Source organism: Cryptomeria japonica, chromosome 1, assembly GCF_030272615.1.
Source record: "Cryptomeria japonica chromosome 1, Sugi_1.0, whole genome shotgun sequence".
Classification (NCBI taxonomy): Eukaryota; Viridiplantae; Streptophyta; class Pinopsida; order Cupressales; family Cupressaceae; genus Cryptomeria; species Cryptomeria japonica.
The window spans coordinates 646,782,788-646,797,349 of NC_081405.1; the positions used below are offsets into that span (position 1 = coordinate 646,782,788).

A 14,562-nucleotide genomic window follows, 5' to 3' on the forward strand; every position below is an offset into this window, starting at 1 on the left:
CTTACTTTGCTCGCACCATGGAGCTTCTGGAGGAAGGATTCTTGGAATAGGATGTTCTCTGATCTTTGATAGCCTCTAAAGCATGCACACCAACATTTTGAATATTTGAAATAATCCAGAGTTTCAGAGATCAGTTCCAGGGTGGGATTAATTCTCTCTTCAGGGAGGGAATTCAGAGCAATATATGAAAGAAGGTCGATACCCGATTGCTTGCACTAAACAACCTAGATTGTTATACGAGACAATTAAAACTGATGCTATGACTCTGGATGGAAATATGGGATCCAACTTCAAAATACTTGTAGCAACTACAAGAGATTTTGTTCCCATTAGCAACTCCCATCCCCTGCTTTGGTTACTATGATGTAGAAATTAAAATTCTTAGGTTTGACTATGAGAACATGAATAATAAAGCATCTTCAATTTGAAATTTTTTTTGAAATTCTTAGGTTTGACTATGAGAACATGAATAATAAAGCATCTTCAATTTGTACAAGTTTTCAGAACTAAAAGAGCCAAAGGATGAATGGGCGTTATGGGATATCAGGACATAAGTTTCCTTAGAAGAGAACAATTTTGAGGGGCCAAAATATTCTGATTTTGTTGGACCAAATGAAGAACCTTCAGATAGAGGATTGATTCGGACAAACACAATGTCTTGCAAATTTTTAAATTATGATATCCCAACATGTGCAAAAATTGATAATGGATTCAAAAGATCTATAATTGAAAGAAGGAAATAAAATCAAAACGTTTCCTATAATTTTAAAGATAAATGAGTTAAATAAATGGTTTTATACTGCTGATCACAAGGAAGAAGGTGCAAGCATGTTTTGGTTTTATGAACTTTACAGATGTCATGGAATGTCTACAAGAAGAGTGTGATGAAGACAATAGGATGTCCCAGTAGTGAAAAATCGTAGGTTGAAAGGAATTTGGAAAGCTTTACAAAAAAAATAATTAATAGTTTTAGTTTCAAGAGGCAGTTATGAGTAGTTACGGGATGGTCATATGGTATAAAGGGAATGCCTTATTTGTATAATAAGGCAGGGATCTTTTGGTTGTTGGGAAGGGGAGCTTTGTACAGGGGATAACTAATACATTTGGACTAGATTTTCGACTGAGGTTTTTGACGGAGAAGGTATATTGTGGCCAAATTTGATTTTTTTTTGAAAAAATGCCCGCATTCGTCGTAATTCCGACGGAAATTACCCATTTGGTTTCGACAAAGAAGGCATTAGCAATGAAAATTTTCTTTTTTTCAAAAAAGTGCTCGATTTCGTCGTAATTCTGACGACAACGGCCATTACAAAATAAAAAAAGAGGCAGGGAATTCATTTGTGAATTGCAATCCTGCGTAGGCGTCCGTGGCGACTTCAACCCCCCAGAATATCAAACCCGCGTCGAAGGCAATCGCACATAGGAGGTAGATTCAAATTGCCCTAGTTTTTAATTTCATGTTGCAAAAAATATACATGTGGTGGTTAATTGTCCTAGTTTAATCTCGTAAAACCATAGAACTGTGATTGAGGAGTGAGCGTTCAATTTTGTATCAGTAATCCCTTCCTCCTGTATACGCGCGTGTTGATTGTTCACATGAGATCACATCTCTTTGCGGCATCGTATCAAACAATTCACGAGCCTTGTCCATGTTTCCACATTTTGCATTCATGTCAAGCAGGGCATTTGCAAGTACAACACCTACAAAATTCCTCTATCTGTTATGCTTTGATGGATGTCCATACCCTGTTCCAAAGCTCCCATTTTTGCACAAGCAGGGAGGATGCTGGCAAAGGTTGTGGAATTTGGCTTTATGCCTTCCAATTTCATTTGCTTGAAAGTGTCTAAAGCCTTTTTGACAAATCCATTTTGTGCATATCCAAATCGTTGCAGTCCATGAGACAACATTTCTTTCAGGCATTCTATCAAATAGTTCACGTGCCTTGTCTATGCTTCCACATTTTGCATACATGTCTACCAAGGCAGTTACAACTACAACATCTGACAAAATTTCTCTATCCTTTATGCTTCGATGAATGTCCATACCCTGTTCCAAATCTCCCATTTTGGCACAGGCAGGGAGGATAGTAGCAATGGTCGTGGAATTTGGCTTTACACTTGCCGATTGCATTTGCTTGAAAGTTTCTAAAGCCTTCTCAACAAATCCATTTTGTGCAATTGCAACTACACCTGATAAAATTCCTCTATCTTTTATGCTTTGATGGATGTCCATACCCTGTTCCAAAGATCCCATTTTGGCACAGGCTGGGAGTAGGCTAGCAAACGTAACTAAAGAAATGCAATGATCAGCTCCAAAGACATCAAACCACTACTAACAAAACCGAGAGTCTAAAATATGATAGGGAATAGTGTGAGCTGTCCTGAAATAAAATATTTTATTTTCAATTTCAACTAAAACATAATTACTCAGCCATTTAATGTTATTAATAAGTGTTTAATTTATGAAAGAGATAAATGGTTGGCCACAAGTACATGAGTTAGTAAATGCACACAAATAAGTGAATTTGATATTCAAAAATATCTATAATGAATTCAATTCTTGTCCATTAGTCATTTATGTTTGCAATAAGCATCTTTCTTTGTTTTTCTTAATCTTTATTCATAGTTATGTGCATATTTCACATTCTATAATTAGGATATCAATTGCTATGGCTGAACACTAGCATGATGTTTGTGTTGTGGTATAGATGCGTGGAAACATAATTATGGGATTGTTATATTATAGAGATCATAAATCTAGATGTCGCATATTAGTTATAGCTCTTCTTGGAGTGAGTCTAAAGTTGACATACAGTCATAAAGCCATTATTAGCAGATCTATCCATTTCTAGTAAAGACAATTGAGAAAGTCATTTTGATATTGAAAGTTTCTTATCTGTTTACCTATTGATCATTATTAAGCCATAATATTTAGGTCTATTTATCTCTCTTGCAAAACCTCTGTAAGTGTCCTAGATTGTCCCTACTACTCACTCTTCAATTCGGAAAAATGGAGTTCTAAAGATTTGCACAAGATGGTGTTGAACGTATCAACAAGGCTAGCATGGAAGGCATGTTCAAGCTTCCACTTGTACAACTTACAACAAATGATTTGTTGATAGAAGAAATTCTTGAAATAGGGATACAATCGAAAGACAAGTAAGTACATACAAACCTCCTCAGTTGAAAGTAAAATCTGTGTATAAAAAGAGTACATTGAATCCCAATCCATAAACACAATAGAGATACCGATGGAGACTTAATTGGATGTAGCATGTCGCACCAAAGTTGTTAGAGTATGCTAAGCTAGTACATAATGTTTCGTAAAGCCACATTAGTATTTTACCCAGATCATTATCTACCAAAACTAACTATAGTAATCCTTTTGAGGATTAATTTCATGGTGCTAGATCTTCATTTAGTTCCACTTCTTGTTCGAGAAAAGAACAATTATTTTTTGAGGTAGATGAATATCCCATCAACAAAGGACAAGACCCTTTCTAGAATATAACAAATTCTACTCCAACAAAAGATCATGGGGGTTTCACTAGAGATATTGAATAAGAGATAGACTTCTACTGCTGCATTAAAAGCATTGGCATGTTCTTCATTTATTGATGTAAACTCTCTGTGACGCCACCACAACCAACAAAGGTGTAAAAAGTTATTTGCAATGCATGGATTTTTAGGATTGTCCTTTGAGAAAATAGAATTAAAGTATGGAAGCAGGATCTGCTAGCTCCTGAGGGAAAGACCATGTCAGACAATAATTTCTATTTTCTTGCCTGTGAAGAAAGACCATGTCAGACAATATCAACGAACAACAAAATAAGGAGACAATTGCTAGATTGTGGTCTAACTTGAAAAGAAAAGGTGATGGAAAATGTTATTGTCCATGCAAAATTTGTAAGGGGTTAAAGACTAGAAGACTTCTAATCAAAACAACGAAGAAACATTGTAGGCTGCATGGTCACATTGAAGGTGGACATGATTATCATCTATTGGTAAATTTTTCGTTATATCGTTTTGACAATTTATATACATAATAAATCACGTGATGACGAGATCATGATCACGGTTTATTTATGTATATCAATTTTATATAGGTCAAGCACCTTGGAGCACATGGTATGGATCAACACAACCCTGAGAATATGGTTTTCGAAGTGGACGAACATGGAGGTGTGATTATCGAAGCTGAAGATAATGATCCCATGGAAGATGACGATCATGAGCCAGAAAACACAATTGAAGATGATGGTACAAATACATTGATCCATGACTCATTTAGTACTCGTGCAGGTGATCATGATGATGAAGATGACCTTGATGTTGTTCATGATGTCCCTCTACTTGAGAAGACATCTGAGGCCCTTTATGAAGGCTCGCAGGCAATTCTTCTCTTCGCTATATTGTTGTTGGTGAACTTGAAGGTTATGAATCGTTTATCCAACATAACAATGTCACGTATGTTAAGGCATGTCATATATGTCATAATAAACTGTGAATCATGCTGTACCATTAATATTCTTTATTATAACAAATTATATTTTGTTGCTGTAGATTGATAGGTGAGTTTTTGTTACCACCATCAAATATTCTACCTCGCTCATACCGAGAATTATCTGCCGTTATGAAAGATATTGGAATGGAGTATCAAGCAATAGATGCTTGTCCCAATGATCATATTATATATCACAAACAACATGAATTTTGAACTGAATGCCTTGAATGTCATATCAGTAGATATCGAACAGATCAAATAACAAAAAGGGTTCCTCGCAAGGTTCTTCGCTATATTCCCATTATTCCACGTATGCAACGATTATTCAAGTGCACTAGCTGGGCACAATTTATGGATTACCATGCACACAATAGAAGTCGAGATGACATTATTCGAATGCCTACGGATGGTTCAACATTTATGGACATAGAGGAAAAGTGGCCACACTTTAAAGAAGAACCTCGTAATTTCAGGCTTTCATTGGCAGCGAATGATGTCAATCCATTTGGAGAGATGAGATCTGTTTACTCAGTGTGGTCTGTTTTTATTATCAACAATAACATTCCTCCATGGATGTCAATAAAGAGGGAGCACATAATGTTGGCAATGATTGTTCCAGGGATTTTTATCATTTAAATATAGCCATCTAAATTTAATTATAAATATTGCAGTAAAATGGTCATAATAATTATATAATGTTTTTGTTCATTCGATTAGGTAAGTACCAAGTTAAAGATATGAATGTATATATTGAGCCTCTTATCGACGAGTTGCTGGAGTTATGGAATGGTGCCACTATGTATGACGTCTCTAGACCAATAGTACAAAGACAATTTCAATTCCATGCGATGCTTCTATGGACAATACACGATGCCCCAGGGCTAACACATTTTTGTGGTATGTTATAGTGTTTAAGTTGTGCATGAACATTATAATTCAAAAAATTATCACATTTAATCCCATTATACATTATCTTGTAGGTCTTCAAACAAAGGAAAAATTTGCATGTCCTATTTGTGGTCCAAAGATGAAATCTCGTCATTCAAAAAGTTTAGGAAAGCAGGTGTTTGATGAGTATAGACACTTTCTCCACAAAAATCATAAGTATCGAAATACTGAAAAACATCTTTTCAATGGGAAAGAAGAGAATACATCAAAGCCACGAAGAATGACACCTCACCTGTGGAAGTTGGAATATAATAGAATTAGTCGTCAAGGTAATGCCATTCCATCTATTGGTTTGTCATAAAACATCTTTTCTATTTTGTTTTGTTTACTGATGATGTGATTGACGATCATGAAGGTCGTGAAGGCATAAATGACCACCTTCCTAAGGGAATAAAAAGTTATTCCCGACAATTTATTAGGTTGCCCTACTATGAGTAGTTACAAATTGTTCATTTGTTTGATAGTATGCATATTGGAAAGAATATAACAGAGACATTATGGAAAATATTGGATGGAAGGCGTGATAAAGAAAAAATTATCAAAATATGTAGTGACATTCAGGATTCCAATCATGCAATGATAAATGTCATTCAATCAAATAGCCATGGAGACCAGATTAATATAAGTGAGCTTCCTTGGTTATTAACGGACCAGCAAAGCAATGCTATAAAAGAAGTCATACGAAAAATTCGATTTCCCACAAGATTTGCTGCGAACATAAACAATCTCATATCAAAGAAAAGTGAATTTGGGCCAGGGATGAAAACACATGATTGGCATACCTTCATTAAGGTAATTCATGTTCTTGTGTTTTTAGTATGTATTTAAGTACTGAGCGTACGTGTACTTTTCATTATGTTACAAAAAAATGAAAAGATAATTTTATAATTGTTGCAGTACGTTTTACCTCTATCTCTCCCAGACGACTTCGACAATAATGTCAAGCAAGTCATATATGATCTTGGAAAATACATAAGGTAAGTAGTGATATTTGTTTAGTTCATTGTATAGATATTATATTTGTGATTTGTTTTACTTCTTATGTAATATATTTTTTTACGTCTTGAATACCTTGTAGGTGGTTGTCATGTAAAAAAATTCATAAAGACGATATAAAATATTGGAAGAGAAAAGTTCCTCATTTAATTTGTGAAATGCAAAAGTGTCTACCTCCAACTTTTTTCAATGCACAAGAACACTACCTCATACACCAAGTTGAGGAGATTGAATTGTGTGGACCTGTACACACTAGGTCAATGTGGATGGTTGAGAGGCACTTGAAATTTTTGAAGGCTTTGGTTTGACAAAGAGCACATCCTGAGGGTTCTATGGTGGAGGGATATATGGTATACTAGACTATGATGTACATTTCTGAATATCTTCCTAAGTTTGTAGCAAAGATCCACGTGGATCGCATTTGGGATCCCAACACCATTAACAAATTCAAAGGGGAGTACTTGACAGGGAAAGGTAGATTGAGGAAAGTGAGAGGTAATTATAAGATGTTATTGTAGTTAATTAATTTTTAATCTTCAAAATAAATCGATTGTAAGACATCTATTTATTTTTTGTACAGTTGGTCGAGAGTGGGATGCACTACATTTGTATATTGCAAACAATCTTGATTGGATGATGGTATGGATTGAACGTTGTCAACATTCTGGATGCACGTTAACATGGGAAGGTGTGACTTCATTGGTTAAAGAAGCACATCGTAATGGAGATTCCAATATTACGCAAAAGGAAATTGATTTAGCATATGGTTTAAGAGATAAACAGGTACGTATAAATTTATTAATCACCCATATGTTTATCAACTCACAATGCAATAAATTTTACATGTTTGACATATCGTAGGTCAAACAACACAACACTATGTGCTACAATGGTCATAAATTTCGCATAAAAAAGTTGGATGACATGAAGAAAACTTGTGATTCTGGCATCACTACAGTCTTTGAGGTGACAAATATTTCATTGAGAAATGACATTCATCCTCAACAGTCTCAAAATCGATACTATGGCATTTTGGATGATATACTTGAGTGTGACTTTAATTCCTTCAAATTAGTTTTGTTCGTTGTCAAATGGTATGGGCTACGATTGAATAAAAATTATCTTGATAGAACTGTTATTGAACATGATAATGGTTTTATAATGCTAAATACAAGGTCATTTGAACCAGTTGGGGATGAGCCCTATGTTCTTCCAAGCCAATGTGAGCAAGTATTTTACTCAGAGGTTCCACATAAACCAGGTTGGTCATTTGTTGTTAGACATGATCCAAGAAGAAGGCCGATAAGTATAATGTGATGGAAGAAGAAGATACCGAAGAAGTAGAAGATGAAGTGGATGATGATCACGATCAACAGTTTCACAATGAAGAAGAAGAAGAAGAAGAAGAAGAAGAAGAAGATGATGATGATGATGATGATGATGATGATGATGATGATGATGGCGAAGATGTTGATGATGATGATGATGATGATGATGATGACGACGATGACGATGATGATGATGATGATGATGGCGATGATGACCTTGATGTTCATGATGATGAGGAATGAAATGTATGAGGAATGCGATTAGTATATTATCTATTGAATATTGACTTCTTAATAGAATTTTTTTTACATAATTAATTCATTCTGTTTTGAATTCTAACGCCATTACATAATTAATTCATGATGCACCGTTTAATATGGAGATGGAGATAGGGGGTGTGACTATTTATGTGACAATTTTTAAACTGTGTTTATTTATGGAAATTGGAATGTTTATTAGCTATGTGACTATTTATGTGACCATTTAGTTGAGGATCCTGCATAGTCTATATAAAGTAAAGGTAAGGAATTACAAAATTTACAATGATTTTGATGACAACATCTTTTTATTATTTAATACTCTTTTTGTCTACAAAGTTCATGTTGTTCATGTTGTGTATGATGTAATTTCGCTAACGTTTTTTATATTTTTTCTTTGTCACAGGCCGACATGGATCCATCACATATCGCAGACAGAGATGTACCTTGCGACACTTCTACCGAGCAGGTAAACTTCATTGTAATTGTACAAATTAGGTAGAAGCAAACTGTTACATTATTATGTTCTTTTTTTAGTCATTTATACTAATTTTGTAATTGTTAATGATATTCTTGACATAGACAGATATTCAAGGAAAGGGAAAGGGAGTTGTAGTACCTGAGCACCTTTCTATGGATGTGGAATCATTAGGGTTAAGCAATGATGACCCTGAAGATCCCACAGACCTTGTGAAATTCTTTAAAATGCCTCTTATAAAAATTAGAAAAGAGATTGTTGCTTTAGCAGCCGTGCATCCTACCACTGATGAGATACGACAGAGGGTGGAATTATTGTATAAGACAACAGAAAACTTGCAAGTAAGCAGTAATGAAAGCTTTAATTATAACAAAAGTTAAATAGTGGTTTATATTTTATTCTCTTTTTATGTCATTAACTAAAATATGTACGTATTGTTTTTACAACAATTTATCCGCCCTCATAAAAGTTGTTCCTACGATCAGGGTGTTGTAGGATCAGGTGATGACGATTTTCTTGTATTATCACTTGCTTGGCTTATCACTTTGAGTACCCAAAACACATCATACTTGATACTATGAATTTTCAAAATAAAGGTTCATCCTTGTTTACAATTCTTGCACTTTTCATATATTTAATGTATTATTCTTTAGGTGCTGTCAATGTTACTGTGCAAATGCCGACACCGCCCCATCAGAGGTCACCCTCACTTGTATTGCCGACTGCAATGTCGGAAACATGTAGCATGCAGACATCCTCTAGTGCACATCATATTGGCCCGCCCACTGTTGGTAGATCCCTCTTTTGCTTTATCTTCTGTCATGTATTTATTTCCCTTCAAGCGTTCTTTCTTGAATTCTAATGCCATTTCATAGTGGATTCATTTTTTGTAGGAGGAGATGCATATGAGGATGTGCCACAGGCGACTACTACTGATAACATAGCATCGTTTCTTGGATCTTCTCGTATTGCTAGTACGGGAACATTGCAGGCCACATTCGTGGTGAGCGATAAAGAAATGCTTCCCTTAAAGATACAAAAGGTTCCAGGTACTTTAAAATTATTATTATATATACTCTAATTGTAATTTACTTTATGATCACTCGTTTTAGACTAATATTGATCCCATGAATTTTTTGTAGGCAATGATATTTTCTATAAATATCTTAATGACATTGCATTGCAGATATTTGGGCCCACCATACGTAAAAGGTAGTACATCATATGTGAACAAACCCTTATCCACTTTTGATTTCATATCATTTCTAGAATACTTTTCCTTTGATCCATTTCTTGAAGTGTAATAAATGTAGCTTCAGTTCATTTTTGAATCTAACAGGTTTGTTTTTGCTTTACAAGGTGGAATGACCAAGAAAAAAGGTTAAAAGATGAATTGACAAACCAAATGGTTGAGTGGTTTGGAAATGACACCTTTGACAAAACCAAGCTCCTTGAAAAAGATGACACATATCTAAAGTATGTGAGGGACCAATACAGGACCCATTTGGAGAGGAACTTAAAGTACGAGCGTACCCCCATGATTTCAGAGAGGGAGTGGAAGGACCTGATTTTGGATGCCAAGGAGAGAATTGAAAGGAAAAAAGGAAATACACTAGTAGACGCTAGAAGAAGGTACAAGATACTATTAAGAATGTAATTATGTACTAATTAATTACTCTTTATATTTATATAATCTAACATATTTCAAACTTTTTATAGACTGAGTGACACGTCAAAGACAACCAAGGCAAGACAACAAAAGCACAGGCAACACAAACTCGGCTCTGGTGGTTACATGAAACTTGCTGCACGAATTGTAAGTATCTCATGTAAACTCCCATATTGTCTCAAAATATTAATAAATTGCAAACTTTTTTTTTTATCAAACAATGCAAGCAAAATTCACGGTACCAAGCAAAAATGAAGGGCTCTGAATTCAATAGAGCGCCCACAAAAGATGACAAGAGAATTGTCTACCAGCAAGGCTATTCAACCGTGGCTGATCGGCTACGAGAATTGAGTGGGCATACACAACATTCTAGTGCATCCGTCACACAAGTAAATATGGTAAATGGAAGTTGTTTCAAATTGAATACTTTACCAATAATCTAATTGATGTTGAGTTCCAACATAAAGTGACTATATTTGTTTTAAATAAGCAAGCAATGATAACAATGTGCGTGTCATTGGAATGCAACCTGCTAATTGTGAAACACCACCTGCACATGAAGGTCCGGATGTGCATCCTAGTAGTGGAGGTATTCATTTGCTATTCAAATTTATTTATTCAGCTATTAATACAATTAAACATCTTAATTTGTAATTAGAGTAGTAATTAATGTAACCTTTCTTGTTAATATTTTAGAGCATATAGTCGGTGGTGAGCAAGTGGAGCATGATCTGGGTACACAACCTTAAGAACATGATGTTCCCCACTTAGGTGAAGAGGACCGTGGTGTTCAGCATGTTGAAGTTGAGGCTACACAAAATGATGTGGCCCCATCAGGTAAAGAGCACAACAATTATGTTCTCTAAATTAATGAAATACTTGTAACAATAATAATTTTTTTTTTTGAATTTAACCCATTTCTTTGTTATTGTAGAGGAGCTCCCTTCGCTTCAGTGTCCTCATCCATAGTATAGGACTAGGCATATATTGAGATCACGAGCAGTTGACGAAACATCTACAGAGGGGGGAAATGATGAAGACACCGATGTTCCACTTTGTCTTTTCATAGCTTCAAAGAAAAAACAAAGAAAGAAATGATTGTAATCTAACTTATTTGATAATGACTGATTTTTATGTGTTAGTGAATGTAATTATGTGCTAATTAATGGTTATGGATGACATGTGTTAATTAATATTAATGAATGTTGCGTGTTAATTAATGTTAATCAATGTTATGTGTTAATGAATGTTATGTGATATTAATGAATGAATGCTCTATTTTATTAATGGTAGAAAGAATTAATGAATGAATGCTATAAGATGTTAACGGGGAATTTAGAGTGATGTTGGGGGGGGGGGCGCCAAATGAGCTTCCACCTTCACGTGGTTGGCCCTGTTAAGTAAAGAATATTAAACTATTCTCAAAACCAAGCGAAGCTCAACAAGGTAATAGAATTTTCAATATTTCATTATGTTGCACAGTTAATCTTATTGAATAATGTATATTGAATCTTAATTGCAGGGTCCAACAGAGCCAACACGAACAACAACACCACGAGTTGCTGGGTATAATGAACTCCCATATTGTCTTGTTTGCACATGAACAATATGAGTTGCTTCTAGTGTTGATATCCAAGGTGGGACTGCAAAAGTTATGAATATGCTTCATCCTTGTAAGTTTTTTTATTACAACTCCTAATTCTTGAGACTAAACTTTTTGTTCTTGATGTTTTTCACTAGTTGTCATAACCTCTGACTTTGATGCTTGTGCCTTAATAGAACTAGATGTTTCTTGTATGCATACTTGGTCAAGGACTGCATTATGATGCTATAGGGCTACAAACTAAGATTATTTATTGTATTGAGTTGCACATTTGACATCAGTTGCCCTATGACTGCTATGCACATTTATGTATATACAGTATTTCTAGTCTGTATATTAATATTAATTTTGAGAAAATATTACAAAACTCAGAGTATTCTCCATAAGACTAGAAAAAAGCTCAAATAAATTTCTGCAACGTTTTCTTGCAATTACTTGCGATCATTTTTTTAGGAGTCCTGGTATCCATTTATAATAGTATGGATGTATACAAGCTTTGGACACTTCAAAAGAAAGTTTGTTACAAACAACCAATCGTTTTCAAGAAGCGGTTATAAGTCCTTTTCAACATCTGCGGCTTCCTCTGCTTGTTGTTCTATTGCAACCTCCTGTAACTACTCCTGAGCATCTTCTTTCTATCCCATATACTTATCTTTCCACTCCTGATACACATCATCACTAGGCCAAGTAAAACTAGCAATCTTCTGTTTTATATCTTCTAGCCGCTTCCAAGTGACTTGTACATGCCCAATCTCTGTTTCTATGAAACTATAATGAGATTTCACTTTTTCAATTTCCTCAATTGTTTGGACAAATAAGGATGTTTCATCAGTACTAATAATCTGATTGATCCTTAGGGACAAATTGTGGTCCACCTCCTTTAACCAAGTGTTCTCTTCCTTTAGCTGGACAGGACCAATGAAACCTCCTGGAAACATTTCAAATTTATGATTTGAATATTCTTTCCTATAAAGTTGGACTTTTCTTTTTATACCCGCTCCTTCCATTGAAATAATATTCATCTCTTTTATAAACTCACATGTGGACCTTAGATTGTCATTCTCTTCTGCATCTGCATGGGAAGAACACATGAGCTCTAACTCTTTACCTCTAGGCACCCACTTATTCACTATTGGTTCCAAAGTGGCTTCTTCTTCTCTCAATTTGATCAAAATCTCAAGAATCCTCTTCATATTTATGTATACATTGGAGGTTTTGACTAAGTCAGCAAACTTCAAGATGGTGGCTTTCACCTTCTCCTCATATTTGTTTGCATACAATGTTTGAGCTTGTTTCAATTTTTCCAACTCATGTTGGACATTTTTCAGGTAATTGGGAACTAGAAGGCTTAGGAGAAGGGGGATATTTAGTGATGGGACTAGTAGGAGGGGGTCTTGCTGGAGAGGAGGCTATCATGAGTGTAGAAGATTCACTGGGATGATATTGACCTGCCAGTTGACTCTGGAGTCTAGCAATTATGCTGTCTCTGTTGGCTATTCCTTCTTTAGCATCATTGTAAGCTTTTAAAATAGTCTCCAACTTCAATTGGAGATTAGCGTTTTCTTGTGCCTCTTTATCTGCCACCGCAACACTGAATTTTGCAGTCTCTAGGACTATGCTTGCAACTTCCATTACCCCTGTGTCTTGGACTCTTTTAACTATCATGCCTCCTAAGAGGCTAGAATCTGATGCATCCTTCCGTATTTAGTTTTCATCCTTCTTTAAAGACCACATGACAAGAGCATCATTATCTTTGCTGAATGTCACTCCTTCCATACGCTTTGTTTCTTTCCTCACTGCATCAAGCACTAAGGCATCAACTATTTCTCATTCAGGGAGAATCAACACACCAGCCTTTGCTACCATTTCTCTTCCTTTCTCAGGGGTGATTGCTTTGAACTCCATCATTTCTTTCTTAACCTCTTCTTCTACCTGAGTTGTATTTTTAAGAGGCTGTTCACTTTTCCTCTGTTCACATCTAGTCTTGAATTGGTCAATATTTTGCTTCCATAGAAACTGTATAAAAGCTCTTGATGTGACAAAATTACTGTCAGCTAGGAATTCTTCACTATCTTGCTTAACAGTAAGGTCCATTTCTTGGCCCTTTAACTCACCATCAGTCAAATCCATTTCAACCTTAGGTGGCTCTTCGGGCATCCCCTCTTGGGTCTCCTCATAGGTATAGGCAATCTCACCGAGACTCCCTAACTGCAATAATTGTTCATCCATAGCTTGTTCATCTCCAATGTGGATAGGAGACTGAGATGGAGAATATTGAGGCTCATCAGTTTCAATTTCCTTTCCCACTCTCTGCTTCTTAGGGGAATCCTGGATGTCAATGACATCTTCAATTTTCCTCTTCCCTTTTGAAGTGGAAGGCTCACCTGTCACTGGCATTATCACAGTGTACTTTGACCTTTTGTGCATTACATAGTCACCACGTGGGATATCTCTAGCAAAGGCAGGCTTAGCCAATACCATCTTAGCCTTATTAGGCTCATTTTGCATTATGGCCTCCCTCTTTTCTTTTAAGGTCTGCATGAGATCTTCAAAATAAAGAATCAAGAATTTTATTTTCTCTTCAAATGGATTGAAGCTAGAAAGGGGGTCATAGCCAGTGTCAAATTGATGGATAAAATCAAGGGCTTTCTTATATGCCACCCACTTCTCCTTCCTCAGTTCTTGCTCATCTAAGCTGAATTCATTTCTAATCAGATCTTCTGGGAACTGAAATTTATGTGGCCTACCTATGCACACTGCTCTTTTTCTGAACATGCC

General features: G+C 35.5%; 1 protein-coding gene and 1 long non-coding RNA gene across 2 annotated transcripts; both read left to right on the forward strand.

Annotated features, from left to right (window-relative positions):
* Positions 1 to 8,643: 8,643 nt before the first annotated feature.
* On the forward strand, positions 8,644 to 9,533 carry LOC131050287 (uncharacterized). Its single transcript, XM_057984491.2, has 3 exons — positions 8,644 to 8,853; positions 9,166 to 9,303; positions 9,406 to 9,533. Exons 1-3 carry the CDS (start codon positions 8,668 to 8,670, stop codon positions 9,454 to 9,456), a joined length of 375 nt encoding a protein of 124 aa, XP_057840474.2. The 5' UTR covers positions 8,644 to 8,667; the 3' UTR covers positions 9,457 to 9,533.
* Positions 9,534 to 10,895: 1,362 nt separating this feature from the next.
* LOC131050288 (uncharacterized) lies at positions 10,896 to 11,353 on the forward strand. Its single transcript, XR_009106886.2, has 2 exons — positions 10,896 to 11,018; positions 11,116 to 11,353. It is a non-coding gene; the product is annotated as an uncharacterized LOC131050288 (long non-coding RNA).
* Positions 11,354 to 14,562: the final 3,209 nt, after the last annotated feature.